Source organism: Oncorhynchus kisutch, linkage group LG14, assembly GCF_002021735.2.
Source record: "Oncorhynchus kisutch isolate 150728-3 linkage group LG14, Okis_V2, whole genome shotgun sequence".
NCBI lineage: Eukaryota > Metazoa > Chordata > Actinopteri > Salmoniformes > Salmonidae > Oncorhynchus > Oncorhynchus kisutch.
Window position 1 is genome coordinate 71599762 of NC_034187.2, and position 16578 is coordinate 71616339.

Genomic DNA, 16578 nt, shown 5'->3' on the forward strand with positions numbered 1-16578 from the left:
GAATGGTAGTGTACACATGACTTGATGCTCTCACCACTTACCCAGAATGCCTTGTAACCGATTCTGTTGTGTGTTATTGTTTTTCCATCTTCATCATACGTGGCTGTCATCTTTCAGTACTGTTGTATCAAGGCTGGGTTCCCAATACAAATGGCACCCTATTCCCTCCCTACTGCAATACATTTGCTCAGAGCCCTTTGAGTCCTGGTCAAACGTGGTGCACTATATAAGGAATTGGGTGCAATTTGGGATGCCACCCTAGAGGTGTTATCTTACAGTACAGGGCTGAGTGAATTGTCAATGTTGTCAAAAGTAGAGAACATGGAATAGGCCAAAAAATAAGCCTATTTATAACAGACAACACTTTACAGTAAAAATATCATTTATAGTTCAAATGTGCTCCCGTCCCCTTTTTCCGAAGGAGCAAACGATCAGGGAACATCATTTTTCATTACAGTCAACGTGGCTGAAAATGAACAGCAACTCCTCTACGATATATCTAATTGGCGCCCGAGAGGTCGCCAGATTATACGAGGACATTTCTTGGCACTCAATGAGCCATTTACGACAGAACAGAAACCATGCTTGAAGACAATGAACCACTCTCAGTCATTCTGAGGAGGAGAAACGATGAATCGATGGAGCAGGCGGAAGGGAAGGCTCGTATTTGGAGTCTCCGACCAGGCTGCCGGCCACCGAGATTTAAGGGAGAGCCAATAATTTTTCTCTAAATGAAGTGTAGAGAGGAGCTTGCCAGTTTAATCCTCTATCAAGACGGTGGCCAAGAATTGTTCTGCAAAGTGAAAAAGATGACAATAAACGGAGATCAGCTATACTTTTGATGAGAGCAGGCGTCAACACACAGCTCTCCTTATCGCTCACTCTCTTTCCTTCTCTCTCTCTTTCTCTCTTTGTGTGTGTGTGTGTCTCTCTAGCACTTTCTCTCCCTCACCTTCTCTCTCCCCCCTCTCGCTCAGCCAATGCTCAAAGCCTGCTGTCCTCTCTCTCTCTCTCTATGCTCAAAGCCTGCTGTCCTCTCTCTCTCTCTCTCTCTATGCTCAAAGCCTGCCGTCCTCTCTCTCTGTCTCTGTCTCTCTCTCTATATATATATATATCTGTCTCTCTCTCTATATATATATATATCTGTCTCTCTCTCTATATATATATATATCTGTCTCTCTCTCTCTATATATATATATGTCTCTCTCTATATATATATATATCTGTCTCTCTCTCTATATATATATATATCTGTCTCTCTCTCTATATATATATATATGTCTCTCTCTATATATATATATATATATATATATGCTCAAAGCCTGCCGTCCTCTCTCTCTGTCTCTGTCTCTCTCTCTCTCTCTCAGCCAATTCTCAAAGCCTGCTGTCCTCTCCCTCTCCCTCTCTCTCTCAGCCAATTCTCAAAGCCTGCTGTCCTCTCCCTCTCCCTCTCTCTCTCAGCCAATTCTCAAAGCCTGCTGTCCTTTCTCCCTCTCTCTCTCTCTCTCTCTCTCTCAGCCAATTCTCAAAGCCTGCTGTCCTTTCTCCCTCTCTCTCTCTCTCTCTCTCTCTCTCTCTCAGCCAATTCTCAAAGCCTGCTGTCCTCTCCCTCTCCCTCTCTCTCTCAGCCAATTCTCAAAGCCTGCTGTCCTCTCCCTCTCCCTCTCTCTCTCAGCCAATTCTCAAAGCCTGCTGTCCTTTCTCCCTCTCTCTCTCTCTCTCTCTCTCTCTCAGCCAATTCTCAAAGCCTGCTGTCCTCTCCATCCCTCCATCCTTCTCCATCCCTAGTTTACCATCTGTCTATTCGCCCTCATAGCATTCTTATCTTCCATTCAATTTGCATTCAGTCATTCTCACCACATAGCCAACTGTAAGTTACACAAAGCCACTATAAAGAGTACTTGGAGCTTAGCAGAGAAGAGAGGAGGGAATGATGAGCCTGTATCTCGAACAACACCATGGGACGTGAGTCACAATCAGGATGTGAGCGAGAGAGCTGCTTGCGGATCAGTAGTTATATAAATCCAATGGCAGATGGTGCCTGCAAACTGATCACGGTGCTGCAACACTTGTGAGTGTGTGTGTGTGTGTGTGTGGGGGGGGTTGTGTATGTGTGCACGCAACCATACGCGTGTGCCTGTATCTGTATTCGTGTGTGTGTTGGAGAGGGGGGTGGGGTGATCTGATTTGAACACCTCAAAGCTTATACTGTAGTTCATTATGAAACACTTCCCCGATTAAAAATATATTTTTACAAATATGTAAATACATATTTTGTTTAATAAAACATTTCCCAGGAATTCCTTTTCTTTATCCAGCGTAGTGGTTTAAAGACCCTGTCTAAATACTGTTTAGCTGTCTCTCCTTGGTATAGGAAAATGATGTGCTTCTATAAGGCAGTACAATAGAAACCACCAAGAAATCTGCATATCTTCCCACAAAACACCTGACTTCAAAAGTAGAATAAGCCCCCTGTATCTTCTTCATTTCCCTTTATCGATGATATAACAACGACCAATATGTTTCCATTCCTATATAATACACCATAAAACTTCCCAAACCTGTTCTTCCTCGCTTCCATTCTCCTCACAGAGGGCTTAAGGCTGAATCATATAGATCAGAGATGGAAAGTAATGCACCTCCCGCTGGCTGCTGACGTCAGGGCCCAACGCACTAGCCTACGTCTGCAGCTTGGAGCCAGGCTGCCTCCAGCAGCCTACAGCCCCGGCCCTGTTCCCGTCTGCTTCCCTCCACTGGGAGACAGATGAAAGTCAATGGGCCCAGAGAGGGAGATGGAGAGAGAGGCAGCTAACCTAGCACAATTTAGATCTGCAAAGGGACCAGCATAGAACATAGATGATTTATAATTACTGTATGAAACCACACGGTTTCCAGGTTGAAGTTCCCCTAGGTATAGATCTAGCTTCCCCCTCCCTGACCAGCTTTCTTTCCCTGATCCCTGATCCTCTCCTCCAATCCTAACCTCAACCGTAAATTGTGAAACTGACCCCGGCTCAGTGTCTAGGAGCAACTTCACCCTGCGCCATTCAATGTTTAATTTCCAGATGGCCTCAACGGTCAACATGACCGTCTCACTCTGCAATAACTCAACAGAATTCCATGTAATTGGATCATGTTCAAAGTGCACCACCGTAGTGTGTCCTAACAATTACAGCTTTTAAACTGACACTTTTTTGGACATGCATTATGGACGAGATTTGGGGAATCTGTTTTCCTGCGGTGTCGTTAATAGTTAATTCAGTCTCGACCGGTAATTAAAGAAAATGCCTCTGTCTCCAACACCAGAGAAAATAGAGCCTTGCTTGTGGCAACACTACACAGGAGACTGGATTTTCATGGACTGTGTTCCAAATGGCACCGTATTTTCCACATAGTGCACTACTTTGACCAGAGGGTCCTGCTCAAAAGTAGTGCACTGTGTAGGGAATAGGGTGTTATATGGGACGTAGTCCTGGATTCTTCTCATACCGTCAAATGGGACTGAGTCTGTCACTTTAAGCGCTCCTATTTAAAAGATGCAAACTCAGTGATTTTGCACCCCATTCACTTCTCTCTTATTCCTCCTCAATCACTTTCCATCATGTAACCTGGAGGCTCTTGAATGGGGTTTTCAGCTCAAACTGATGTGAAGTCAAGCTGTGAGGTAAGAGTGCTGGAGTGGGCCCACTGGTCCACTGCTATAATACTCCAGGGACAGAGGTACCGTCCCAAATGGCACCCTATTCCCTATAAAGTGCACTACTTAACCTATGGGGACTGGTCAAAAGTAGTGCACTATATAGGGCAGAGGGTGCCGTTTGGGACAGGCTAATCCTGTGCACCTGAGGCAGCTGTTTTAGAGAAGATTTGCATCAGTCCTACACATGTCTAATACCAACCGAACAGCTAATGACCAAAATACAGCAGGGAGAAAAATAGAGAGGGAGAGAGAGAGGGAGAGGGACATAGAGGGGGATAGAGAGAGAGAGAGAGAGAGAGAGAGAGAGAGAGAGACAGAGAGACAGAGACAGAGAGAGAGGGGAGAGAGGGAACAGAGAGAGAGAGAGAGAGAGAGAGAGAGAGAGAGAGAGAGAGGGGAGAGGGAACAGAGAGAAGTGGGTGAAAGAGAGCGAGAGAGAGGGTGGGATAAGCATCTTTCTGAACAGAAAACTGTCAGTAGCCTGTCTTTTCTTTTCAACTTATTACAATTTTGAAAGAACCACTTTTATTTCTCCAACCTTTCACCTAGTTACTGAACGTGCAAGGAAATAAAGGAAGCTGAACTAAAATCCAAGTTCCTCTGGCATATCTTTTTCCCCCAATTTCTAGTTCTGCCCTGCAGCCTTTCTTTCCAAATACTGCGACCTGACAGGATCCAAAAGAATGAACTGCTGGTTGTTTACAATAACGGTCTGATGAGAAGTATCTGGGTGACATTCAGTTGTACCATCTCCTCTGCAGAGCTAGAGTATGAGCTAGCCTTTCATCTATATGATCACTTATTCAGGCAATTTAGTCAGCGAATGGAAATTGAGAGAAGCACAATTTCTCCTTCATAGCACAATACCAATAGCGTACCACGAGAGAGATGACTCAAGAGGCCAACAGTTTACGTATGGCATGTAATGTTGCCTCGTCTCATGCTTAGCCATTGAATTCTACTGTGCATTATAGGGGGAAAATGCACACACTAGAATGCCTTTCAAGCCAATCAGAAAGGAGTATTTAACGATGCCATGGTATAAATTAAGATAACCCCCACTAGAGAAAAAAGGGCTTCTCTCATTTAATCTTTGGCCAGATAGCCTTCAGATCATATTTTCTATGCATATCTACGTAGGTCATATGAGTCTTTCATGAAATCTAACGATACCATATATCTAAGCATGTTTCCCTCTCGTAAATCCAAACAGGATTTTCTTCAGTACAGTACATTCAATCTCTATAATATAGCCTAGTGATATTGGCAAATAAAGAGATAAAAGGCAAGCCATTGATATTAATCTCTCCGTTTAATAAAGCTGTTATAGGCCTATAATGTAGTTTGCGTCCCAAATGGAACCCTATTCCCTATGTAGTGCACTAATTTTGACCTGGGCCCACAGGGTAGAGCACTATAAAGGGTATAGGGTGCCATTTGAGACTAAGCTTTAATATTTCCTCAGTTTTCCTCCCGTCTTTTGGTTTCTGAAATGGATAAGGATTCGACCGGATTAAAGCCATACCAATTAGCTATTTACTCTGGTGAGGTTAATGAAGGATTAAACCATGAGTTAGGACCTCTCAGAGACCCCCAGCCCAGGCCCCATCTACAGAACCATAAGACTATAGGCTCAGCCACTCACAAACGTACAAATTAATCCTGTCACTGGGCTTAACACCTCAAGCGCACACACACACACACACACACACACACACACACACGTGTACATGCAGACATACACAGGTGTGCACGCACACACAAACAAACACACACACACAAGCCTATCATAAAATCTCGGAACTCACATTTGTCCCATATTTGCTTCTGGAACCCCAGAAAAGCAAAAAAGACTCTCAAAAAGAGGTCAAATCCATCCGGAACAGACAAACCCTCCTCCTCATAATAACCAGACTGTCGTTCCTACCTGCACCAGGTTCCACCCCTCCAGTGACTCAGCAATGATGGACGTCACGGACGGACACACCCCTCCAAAGATCATCAGGTGTTTGGGTCCGTAGCATATGGCATCGAAGAAGGCCCTCAGCCCCTTGGCGTTGTCACACTGCATGGGGAGAGAGTGTAGGGAGGGAGGGAGAGAGAGAGAAAGTTAAAAAGCGCATAATATTTTTCTGGGCTATTTTGGGCTGGGATGTGGCTGGCATGCAAAAGTGAAAGCACAGATGTAATTATGCTCTGTACTGCACACCTCTTACAGTAGCACAGCAGTATGGGGGTGCCTTCCATAATGGCACCCTATCCCCTATATAGTGCCCTACTTTTGACCAGGGCTCAAAGGGGCTCTGGTCAAAAGAAGTGCACTACATAGGGAATAGGGTGCCATTTGTACCTTGGAGTTCAGGGAAAGTGTTTGTTTTATTTTATGAGGCACATGAAGCCAACAAATGAGCTACATATACAGTGGGGCAAAAAAAGTATTTAGTCAGCCACCAATTGTGCAAGTTCTCCCACTTAAAAAGATGAGAGAGGCCTGTAATTTTCATCATAGGTACACTTCAATTATGACAGACAAAATTAGAAAAAAAATCCAGAAAATCACACTGTAGGATTTTTTATGAATTTATTTGCATATTATGGTGGAAAATAAGTATTTGGTCAATAACAAAAGTTTATCTCAATACTTTGTTATATACCCTTTGTTTGCAATGACAGAGGTCAAACGTTTTCTGTAAGTCTTCAGAAGGTGTTCACACACTGTTGCTAGTATTTTGGCCCATTCCTCCATGCAGATCTCCTCTAGAGCAGTGATGTTTTCGGGCTGTTGCTGGGCCACACGGACTTTCAACTCCCTCCAAAGATTTTCTATGGGGTTGAGATCTGGAGACTGGCTAGGCCACTCCAGGACCTTGAAATGCTTCTTACGAAGCCACTCCTTCGTTGCCCGGGCGGTGTGTTTGGGATCATTGTCATGCTGAAAGACCCAGCCACGTTTCATCTTCAATGCCCTTGCTGATGGAAGGAGGTTTTCACTCAAAATCTCACGATACATGGCCCCATTCATTCTTTCCTTTACATGGATCAATTGCCTGGTCCCTTTGCAGAAAAACAGCCCCAAAGTATGATGTTTCCACCCCCAATCTTCACAGTAGGTATGGTGTTCTTTGGATGCAACTCAGCATTCTTTGTCCTCCAAACACAACAAGTTGAGTTTTTACCAAAAAGTTATATTTTGGTTTCATCTGACCATATGACATTCTCCCAATCTTCTTCTGGATCATCCAAACTTCAGACGGGCCTGGACATGTACTGGCTTAAGCAGGGGGACATGTCTGGCACTGCAGGACTTGAGTCCCTGGCGGCGTAGTGTGTTACTGATGGTAGGCTTTGTTACTTTGGTCCCAGCTCTCTGCAGGTCATTCACTAGGTCCCCCCGTGTGGTTCTGGGATTTTTGCTCACCGTTCTTGTGATCATTTTGACCCCACGGGGTGAGATCTTGCGTGGAGCCCTAGATCGAGGGAGATTATCAGTGGTCTTGTATGTCTTCCATTTACTAATAATTGCTCCCACAGTTGATTTCTTCAAACCAAGCTGCTTACCTATTGCAGATTCAGTCTTCTTGTTTGTTTGTAGGTGACCAAATACTTATTTTCCACCATAATTTGCAAATAAATTCATAAAAAATCCTACAATGTGATTTTCTGGATTTTTTTCTCATTTTGTCTGTCATAGTTGAAGTGTACCTATGATGAAAATTACAGGCCTCTCTCATCTTTTTAAGTGGGAGAACTTGCACAATTGGTGGCTGACTAAATACTTTTTTGCCCCACTGTATATGAGGCTCCTACACTTATGTTATGCATACATGCACCATTTTTACTGTTGGTGAATATGTAGCATTGCAATATATTTTTTATACAATATATGAGTACATGAGAGACGGGGGGGGGGCATCCTGCTACAGCAGAATGCAGCCATCTCACATCACTATGGTAACGCTCTTGGCTCTGTAGAACTGCGGGAGAGAGGGAGAACAGGAGAGAGAGAGAGAGAACAGGGGAGAGAGCGAGAACAGTGGTGAGAGAGAGAACAGAAGATAGGGAGAATGGGAGAGAACAGGAGAGAGGGAGAACGGGAGAGAGGGAGAGAACAGGAGAGAGGGAGAACGGGAGAGAGGGAGAACGGGAGAGAGAGAGAGAACAGGAGAGAGGGAGAACAAGAGAGAGGGAGAACGGGAGAGAAAAGAAGAGAGAGAGAACAGGAGAGAGGGAGAGAACCGGAGAGAGGGAGAACAAGAGATAGGGAGAACAGGGGCGAGAGAGATGGAACAGGGGAGAGAGAGAACAGGGGAGAGAGAGAGAACAGGAGAGAGGGAGAACGGGAGAGAGAGAGAGAGAGAACAGGAGAGAGGGACAACGGGAGAGAGAGAGAGAACACGGGAGAGAGGGAGAACGGGAGAGAGGGAGAACAGGAGAGAGGGAGAACAGGGGCGAGAGAAAGAACAGGGGAGAGAGGGAGAACGGGAGAGAGAAAGAACAGGAGAGAGGGAGAACAGAGTAGAGAGAGAGAGAACGGGAGAGAGAGAGAACAGAAGAGATGGAGAACAGGAGAGAGAGAGATGGAATAGGTCTATTGATTGCTATATGAGCTCTCTAAATGGTTTTCTGTGATTTTCTGAGTTTGCAACTATATCCTAGTCTGCGGTAAACACTTCTTGGCCATAATTATTGGCAATCAATTCAGGATGTTCTCCTGTGTTTATATAGTGTCTGAGGCGATGTCCACCTTGGCGCAGCGAAGCTCCACTTGTGAGGTGGTTTCACCTTGTTAAGATCATCTACGCTGAACTAGATTTCTTCCTAGAAGGCGTTGTGCGACTCAGTGGCAGGGATGAGAGATCGAACAGAGGACCTCAATGGAAATAAACCTTCGGGCTTTATTGTGTATGATTCTCTATCATTTTGTTACGTATGTAGTGTTGTCTCTGGCTGGAGCAGCCAACTTCTTCAAATACATTCAATCAATCAATGAACAACAATGATATATAAAGCCTCCATTGTCCCTAAAGGTTTCCTCTTGCAACAGAGTTGTAGTGACTGATATCATTTTCAAATAGTTTAGTGTGTCGACATCCTCATGCCTGTTATATCAATATTTTTTTATTCAACTTTTTATTTAACCTTTATTTAACCAGGTAGGCCAGTTGAAAACAAGTTCTCATTTACAACTGCAACCTGGCCAAGATGAAGCAAAGCAGTGCGACAAAAACAACAACACAGAGTTACACATGGAATAAACAAACATACAGTCAATAATACAATAGAGAAAGTCTATATACAGTGTGTGCAAATGAGGTAGGATAAGTGGGGTGAGGCAATAAATAGGCCATAGTGGCGAAATTATTACAGTATGATGAATTAAACACTGGGGTGATGTGCAGAAGATGAGTGTGCAAGTAGCGGTACTGGGGTGCAAAGGAGCAAAAATAAAGAACAATATGGTGATGAGGAAGTTGGATGGGCTATTTATAGATTGGCTATGTACAGGTGCATATTGATTGATTGTAGGTTAAAACCTGTTCAGGCTAGGGCAGAATACTGCCCCCGTTGGTGAAATGCGTGCCCATAGTAAACAGAAAAATAATCTGTAAAAAATTGAATAGAAAACACTCTAAAGCTTCTAAAACCGTTTAAATGATGTCTGTAAGTAAAGCAGAACTCTCGGGGCACTCATTCTCCCAAACTCTCTCTTGTCATCCAAAAAGTTGGCCCAACTTTGACGTCATCGCCCCCACCCTTCCCAAGCACCTACGGTCCTGGGAACAGTTCCTATGCCTTCAGCACGTGTGAATCGCGCGCTCACGAGATTAATGACGGGCCGAATCCTTTCGGGTCGCGCGAGATCTCACGCGCATTCTGCGCCTGTGGTGTCTTTCTTTCAAGATTGATTAAACGATGCATGTGTTTCTCTTTGTCCTGAGAATTGCGGTGAAGCTATATAGCATGCTAACGCTGTGTTCTGAACCAAGTTTGACAAGTTTAGTCGACATATAATATGTAATTTCGACGTTTTGGTGCGAACTAACTTTACTTTTTGGCTGCATTTCAACCGAAATATGTCGTGTTTGATAACCGAAAGACACAGACTTCAAAACTAAAGCTGTTTTTGGTAAGTATAAACCCTTCCAGGTCTTCTGATGGAAGAACAGCAAAGGTAAGGGAACATTTATGTGTTAAATTTGGGTTTCTGTGGAGGAGCCAAAATGCTAATTCCTGAGCGCCGACTCACATTATAGCCTAGTGAACGAAATCTGTAAAGTTAAAAATAAATGTAACACAGCTGTTTTATTAAGAAGAAGTGTATCTTTCTAAGTATATGTAGAACATGTATATTTAGTCAACGTTTATGATGTGTATTTCTGTTATCTGGCAGAGTTACCATAATTTCTCCAGGCATTGTTGTAGCATTTTTTAGCCATGACCTTCTATGTAAACCGTGATTTATGGATATAATTAGCATATTATTGAAAAAAACATAAATGTACTGTATAACATGTCCTATTCCTGTCATCTGATGAAGATTTTCAAAAGGTTAGTGAATTATTTTACTTTTAATCCTGCTTTTGTGATTGCATCTATTGTTCTACAAAATGGCTATGTAAATTAGCCTATCTTTGGTGGTGGTTTGACATAAATATGTGCTATGTTTTCGCCGTAAAACATTTTAGAAATCTGACTTGGTGGCTAGATGAACAAGGTGTTTATCTTTCATTTGAGCTATTGGACTTGTTAATGTGTGGAGGTTAAATATTTCAAAGAATATTTTTTGCGTTCTGTGTGCTACTGTGTCAGTTGAGCAGTGGGGGGAGGTGCCCTAGCGGGACGTGTGGTGCCAAGTAGTTTTAAAGTATTTGTACAGTTTAAAAAGAAAACGTGTGTATCTTCCTCATTTTGGCTTAATAAAACATAATACTCCCCATAATCAGGAATACACAAGGTTCACACGTGTGCATACACTGACACATCTCATGTATTCAGTTAACCGAGTCCAAAATAGCTGTGAGACTGTGGAAAGCCTAGTGTGAAATGAGAGAGTAGGTGATTATGCGCAGCGGGCATACGATATCCTGTCCACATGGTTGAATAAAACAGCAGGGCTTTTAAAAAGATATCTCATTTACATATCATCTTGCTCTCACTCTCAATGTCTCCATCTCAGTCTCTCTCTTGCCTCCACCCCCAACTCTTATTTATTTCCAATTGCTCACAACCAATTACCAAACTACAGAAGGTGAGCCTTTCTGTATGTTACTATGCTGAAACACAAACCCAGTGTCTGTCAATATGTGGAGTAATAGTTGCTGTTTTTACACTGCTGCTACTCGCTGTTTATTATCTATGCATAGTCACTTCACCCCTACCTACAAATGACCTCGACGGCCCTGTACCCCCGCACATTGACTCGGTACCGGTACTGAGTTGGTAGAGCATGGTGAAAAGTCAAAAAATGTATGCACTCACTAGCGTAAATTGCATTGGTAAAGAGCGTCTGCCAAATTACTAGAGGATACATCCTCCAATTCCAGAAGGTTTGTATGTAATCATTATTTCAACATGGATGTTTGAAACCTTGCCTGATCATCAATTGATCTACTTGTCATTAAGGAATGCATAGCACACATTAGATTGAAAAAACAGGAGGAATCTTTATATATATACAGTATACAGTGGGGCAAAAAAGTATTTAGTCAGCCACCAATTGTGCAAGTTCTCCCACTTAAAAAGATGAGAGAGGCCTGTAATTTCCATCATAGGTACACTTCAACTATGACAGTCAAAATGAGATTTTTTTTTGTTGAGAAAATCACATTGTAGGATTTTTAATGAATTTATTTGCAAATTATGGTGGAAAATAAGTATTTGGTCAATAACAAAAGTTTATCTCAAAACTTTGTTATATACCCTTTGTTGGCAATGACAGAGGTCAAATGTTTTCTGTAAGTCTTCACAAGGTTTTCACACACTGTTGCTGGTATTTTGGCCCATTCCTCCATGCAGATCTCCTCTAGAGCAGTGATGTTTTGGGGCTGTTTCTGGGCAACACGGACTTTCAACTCCCTCCAAAGATTTTCTATAGGGTTGAGATCTGGAGACTGGCCACTCCAGGGCCTTAAAATGCTTCTTACGAAGCCACTCCTTCGTTGCTGAAAGACCCAGCCACATTTCATCTTCAATGCCCTTGCTGATGGAAGGAGGTTTTCACTCAAAATCTCACGATACATGGCCCCATTCATTCTTTCCTTTACACGGATCAGTCGTCCTGGTCCCTTTGCAGAAAAACAGCCCCAAAGCATGATGTTTCCACCCCCATGCTTCACAGTAGGTATGGTGTTCTTTGGATGCAACTCAGCATTCTTTGTCCTCCAAACACAACGAGTTGAGTTTTTACCAAAAAGTTATATTTTGGTTTCATCTGACCATATGACATTCTCCCAATCTTCTTCTGGATCATCAAATGCTCTCTAGGAAACTTCAGACGGGCCTGGACATGTACTGGCTTAAGCAGGGGGACATGTCTGGCACTGCAGGATTTGAGTCCCTGGCGGCGTAGTGTGTTACTGATGGTAGGCTTTGTTACTTTGGTCCCAGCTCTCTGCAGGTAATTCACTAGGACCCCCGTGTGGTTCTTGGATGTTTGCTCACCGTTCTTGTGATCATTTTGACCCCACGGGTTGAGATCTTGCGTGGAGCCCCAGATCGAGGGAGATTATCAGTGGTCTTGTATGTCTTCCATTTCCTATTAATTGCTCCCAGTTGATTTCTTCAAACCAAGCTGCTTACCTATTGCAGATTCAGTCTTCCCAGCCTGGTGCAGGTCTACAATTTTGTTTCTGGTGTCCTTTGACAGCTCTTTGGTCTTGGCCATAGTGGAGTTTGGAGTGTGATCATTTGAGGTTGTGGACAGGTGTCTTTTATACTGATAACATGTTCAAACAGGTGCCATTAATACGGGTAACGAGTGGAGGTCAGAGGAGCCTCTTAAAGAAGAAGTTACAGGTCTGTGAGAGCCAGAAATCTTGCTTGTTTGTAGGTGACCAAATACTTATTTTCCACCATAATTTGCAAATAAATTCATTAAAAATCCTACAATGTGATTTTCTGGATTTTTTTTCTCATTTTGTCTGTCATAGTTGAAGTGTACCTATGATGAAGATTACAGGCCTCTCTCATCTTTTTAAGTGGGAGAACTTCCACGATTGGTGGCTGACTAAATACTTTTTTTGCCCCACTGTATATATATGTCACTGCTTCTGTGGTTTCCATGCCTTCCCTGTGAATCCTTCAAATGTAAACATCACGCTAGTTATTGTTTATCTTCAAACGCTATAGGGTTAGGAGATCAGATGAAACAGGGAAATTAGTCTTCCGCATTTAACCCAATCCCTCTGAATCAGAGAGGTGCGGAGGGATGCCTTAATCGACATCCACGTCATCAGTGCCCAGGAACAGCGGGTTAACTGTCTTGCTCAGGGGCAATACGACAGATTTTTACCTTGTCAACTTGGGTATTCGATCCAGCAATCTTTCGGTTACTGGCCCATCGCTCCGACCCGACAGGCTACCTGCCACCCCATAAACAGATATACATTCCAATGAGGTCTGTGATGAAATATGGTTTCCTGGCCCCGGGAATGAAACATGTGACCTCACTCTATGCCCCAGCCATTATTCCTTACGGCCAACAGCCTCCCATTCAACGGTCACAAAGCAGCAGCCAACCACCACTATTCTGGGGCTATTTTCAGTGCCAGAGAGAGAGGGAGGGAAAGAGAGAGATGTGGGGAGGGGGAGGCATTGAGCGGCGTCGAACACATGCAGACCAGTCTGCTTTCTCACGTTCTCTCTCTCCCTCTACTTCTGTCAAACACTCATCCACACAGACACACAATCTGGCATGCTGGTGGTGCATTGACCACCACCACGTTGCCTAGGCAACCCACAAGGCAACGCTTTTGAGCTGTAAATAAAGGAGGAAGCCGGGCCGGGAGCTTGGTGGAGCTTGGTGTTTGACGGCTATATTTAGCATGTGATTGGGTGGCACAATCACAGAGGCATTAATCGTAAACTACTCAGAAAGTGGAGACGTGTAGGGGTTAATGGTGGATGCAGTTTGTGAACAGAGAGAGAGAGAGAGAGAGAGAGAGAGAGGTGTCGCAAGAACAAGTGCTCATAAAACCAACCAACCGTTCTCTCCACAACTATGGCTGACCGTCCCATCTTTAGACACTGTACAGTTCTGCTCTCTGCATCAGATATGCCTTAGAACCCAGTAGTAGACAAATCTACTTAATGTCATACAGTACGTCAGAGTCTAAGACAGTGGTATTCAAACTTTTTCAGCAGGGAACCTTTTTCTACCATGAATTTCTGGGGACCCCACCAAAATCTAATGATAAAACCTTCAAATCGGTAAATTTCTATTTTTAAATCAACAAATAACCTTAAATTGATTGCATTTTCGCTCTTATTAAAATGAAATGAAACCAATAAAATCATCTGGACTTTTAATTTCCACCCCGGGGACCCCACTGCAGTTCCCCACAAAGGTTTGCGACCCCGACTTTGAATACCACGCAGTCTATCCTGCCCAAGCTACACTACATATACAAAGGTATGTGGACACTTTAAATGAGTGGATTCTGCTAGTTCAGCCAGGTGTTAAAAAAAAAATCGGGCACACAGCCATGCAATCTCCATACACAAACATTGACTGTAGAACGGACTTACTGAAAAGCTCAGTGACTTTCAACGTGGCCACCTTTCCACCAAGTCAGTTATAACATTTCTGCCCTGCTAGAACTGCCCCTGTCAACTGTAAGTGCTATTATTGTGAAGTGGAAACGTCTAGGAGCAGCAATGGCTCAGCCGCGAAGTAGTAGGCCACACAAACTCACAGAACGGGACCACCAAATGCTGAAGCGCGTAATGTTTAAAAATAGTCTGTCCTCAGTTGCAACACTGATGACCGAGTTCCAAACTGCCTCTGGAAGCAACATCAGCACAAGAACGGTTGGTCAGGAGCGTCAGGAAAGGGGTTTCCATGGCCGAGGATCGGCTGGAGTGGTGTAAAGCTTGCCACCATTGGACTCTGGAGCAGTGGAAACACGTTCTCTAGAGTGATGAATCACCCTTCAAATCATATCAAATTGTATTTGTCACGTGCGCCGAATACAACAGGTGTAGACCTTATTGTGAAAATCTTACTTACAAGCCCTTAACCAACAGTGCATACATTTTAGGTCCCCACAAGGAAAGAAAAACAAGTGTGTGTGTGTGTGTGTGTGTGTGTGTGTGTGTGTGTGTGTGTGTGTGTGTGTGTGTGTGTGTGTGTGTGTGTGTGTGTGTGTGTGTGTGTGTGTGTGTGTGTGTGTGTGTGTGTGTGTGGTGTGTGTAGTGTGTGTGTGTGTGTGTTGACTGGTGATCCTTGATGGAGAGCACTGTGGCACACATAATCTGCTCTCGACACACAGGCTGTCCGTTAGCTAATGTCATGCACGGCCCTCACAGGGCCACAACATATAACATGCCAAATTCCAGGCCTCCATTTGGAGACGGCTAATAGCTCAGACAAATATGGAAGTGGAATGAAATGAAAGACAGGGAGAGAGAGAGAGAGAGTGAGAGTGAGAGAGTGAGAGTGAGAGTGACAAAGTGAAAAGAATATACAAATATACAGAATATTGTGCATACAAAAAGGCACTAAAGTAATACTGCAAAAACAAACATGGCAAAGGAATACACCTTTTGGCCATATGCAAATCCTTATGTCTGGGTCAAATCCAACACAACACCTCACTGAGTAACTGCCTCCTTATTTTCAAGCATGGTGGTGTATCAGCTAAGACGGTGCCGACAGAGAGGGCTGCCTCGCTTCTAGGCCTTATTCAACTTTGCAGTATTTTGTTTTCTTATGTACTATTTCTTGTTGTTCGCCCAGAAAACCTTAAGTGTTATTACGTACAGCTGGGAACAACTAATGGATATCAGAGTGCCGACAACTTACCAGCATTACGACCAGCACCATGACCAGGAATACGACTATCCCCAAGCGGAACCTTTGTCCGCACCACCCAGGGCATTTGAACTGATCCCAACTGAAAACACTTTTGTAATTATGTTAGCACAGCTGTAAACTGTTGTGCTGATTTAAAGAAGGAATAAAACTGGCCTTCTTTAGACTAGTTGAGCATCTGGAGCGTCAGCATTTGTGGGTTCGATTACAGGCTCAGAATGTCCAGAAACAAACTCATAAAAACTCATAAATCTCATGAAACTCATGAAACTCATAAATCTATTCTTGTTCTGAGAAATTAAGGCTATTACATGCGAGAAATTGCCAAGAAACTGAAGATCTCGTACAACGCTGTGTACTACTCCCTTCACAGAACAGCGCGAACTGGCCCTAACCAGAATAGAAAGAAGAGTGGGAGACCCCTGTGCACAACTGAGCAAGAGGACAAGTACATTAGAATGTCTAGTTTGAGAAACAGACGCCTCACAAGTCCTCAACTGTCAGCTTAATTAAATAGTACCCGCAAAACACCAGTCTCAACGTCAACAGTGAAGAGGCGACTCCGGGATGCTGGGCTTTTAGGCAGAGTTGCAAAGAAAAAGCCATATCTCAGACGTGCCAATAAAAAGACAAGATTAAGACGGGCAAAAGAACACAGACACTGGACAGAGGAACGCTGCCTAGAAGGCCAGTGTTCACTGTTGACGTTGAGACTGGGTTTAGCTAACACAACGTGCCATTGGAACACAGGAGTGATGGTTACTGATAATGGGTCTCTGTACGCCTATGTAGATATTCCATAAAAAAATAACCTTTTCCAACTACAATAGTAAATTACAACATTAAC

At 43.5% G+C, this 16578-nt stretch overlaps 1 protein-coding gene across 1 annotated transcript in view; it reads right to left on the minus strand.

The window, feature by feature from the left end:
* Positions 1 to 16578, minus strand: part of LOC109904662 (gamma-aminobutyric acid type B receptor subunit 2-like) — a 350185-nt gene that overhangs the window by 259292 nt on the left and 74315 nt on the right. Inside the window, exon 2 of the mRNA XM_031788884.1 lies at positions 5628 to 5765. Coding sequence (XP_031644744.1) covers positions 5628 to 5765 — 138 coding nt within the window. The remainder of the gene's footprint in view (positions 1 to 5627; positions 5766 to 16578) is intronic.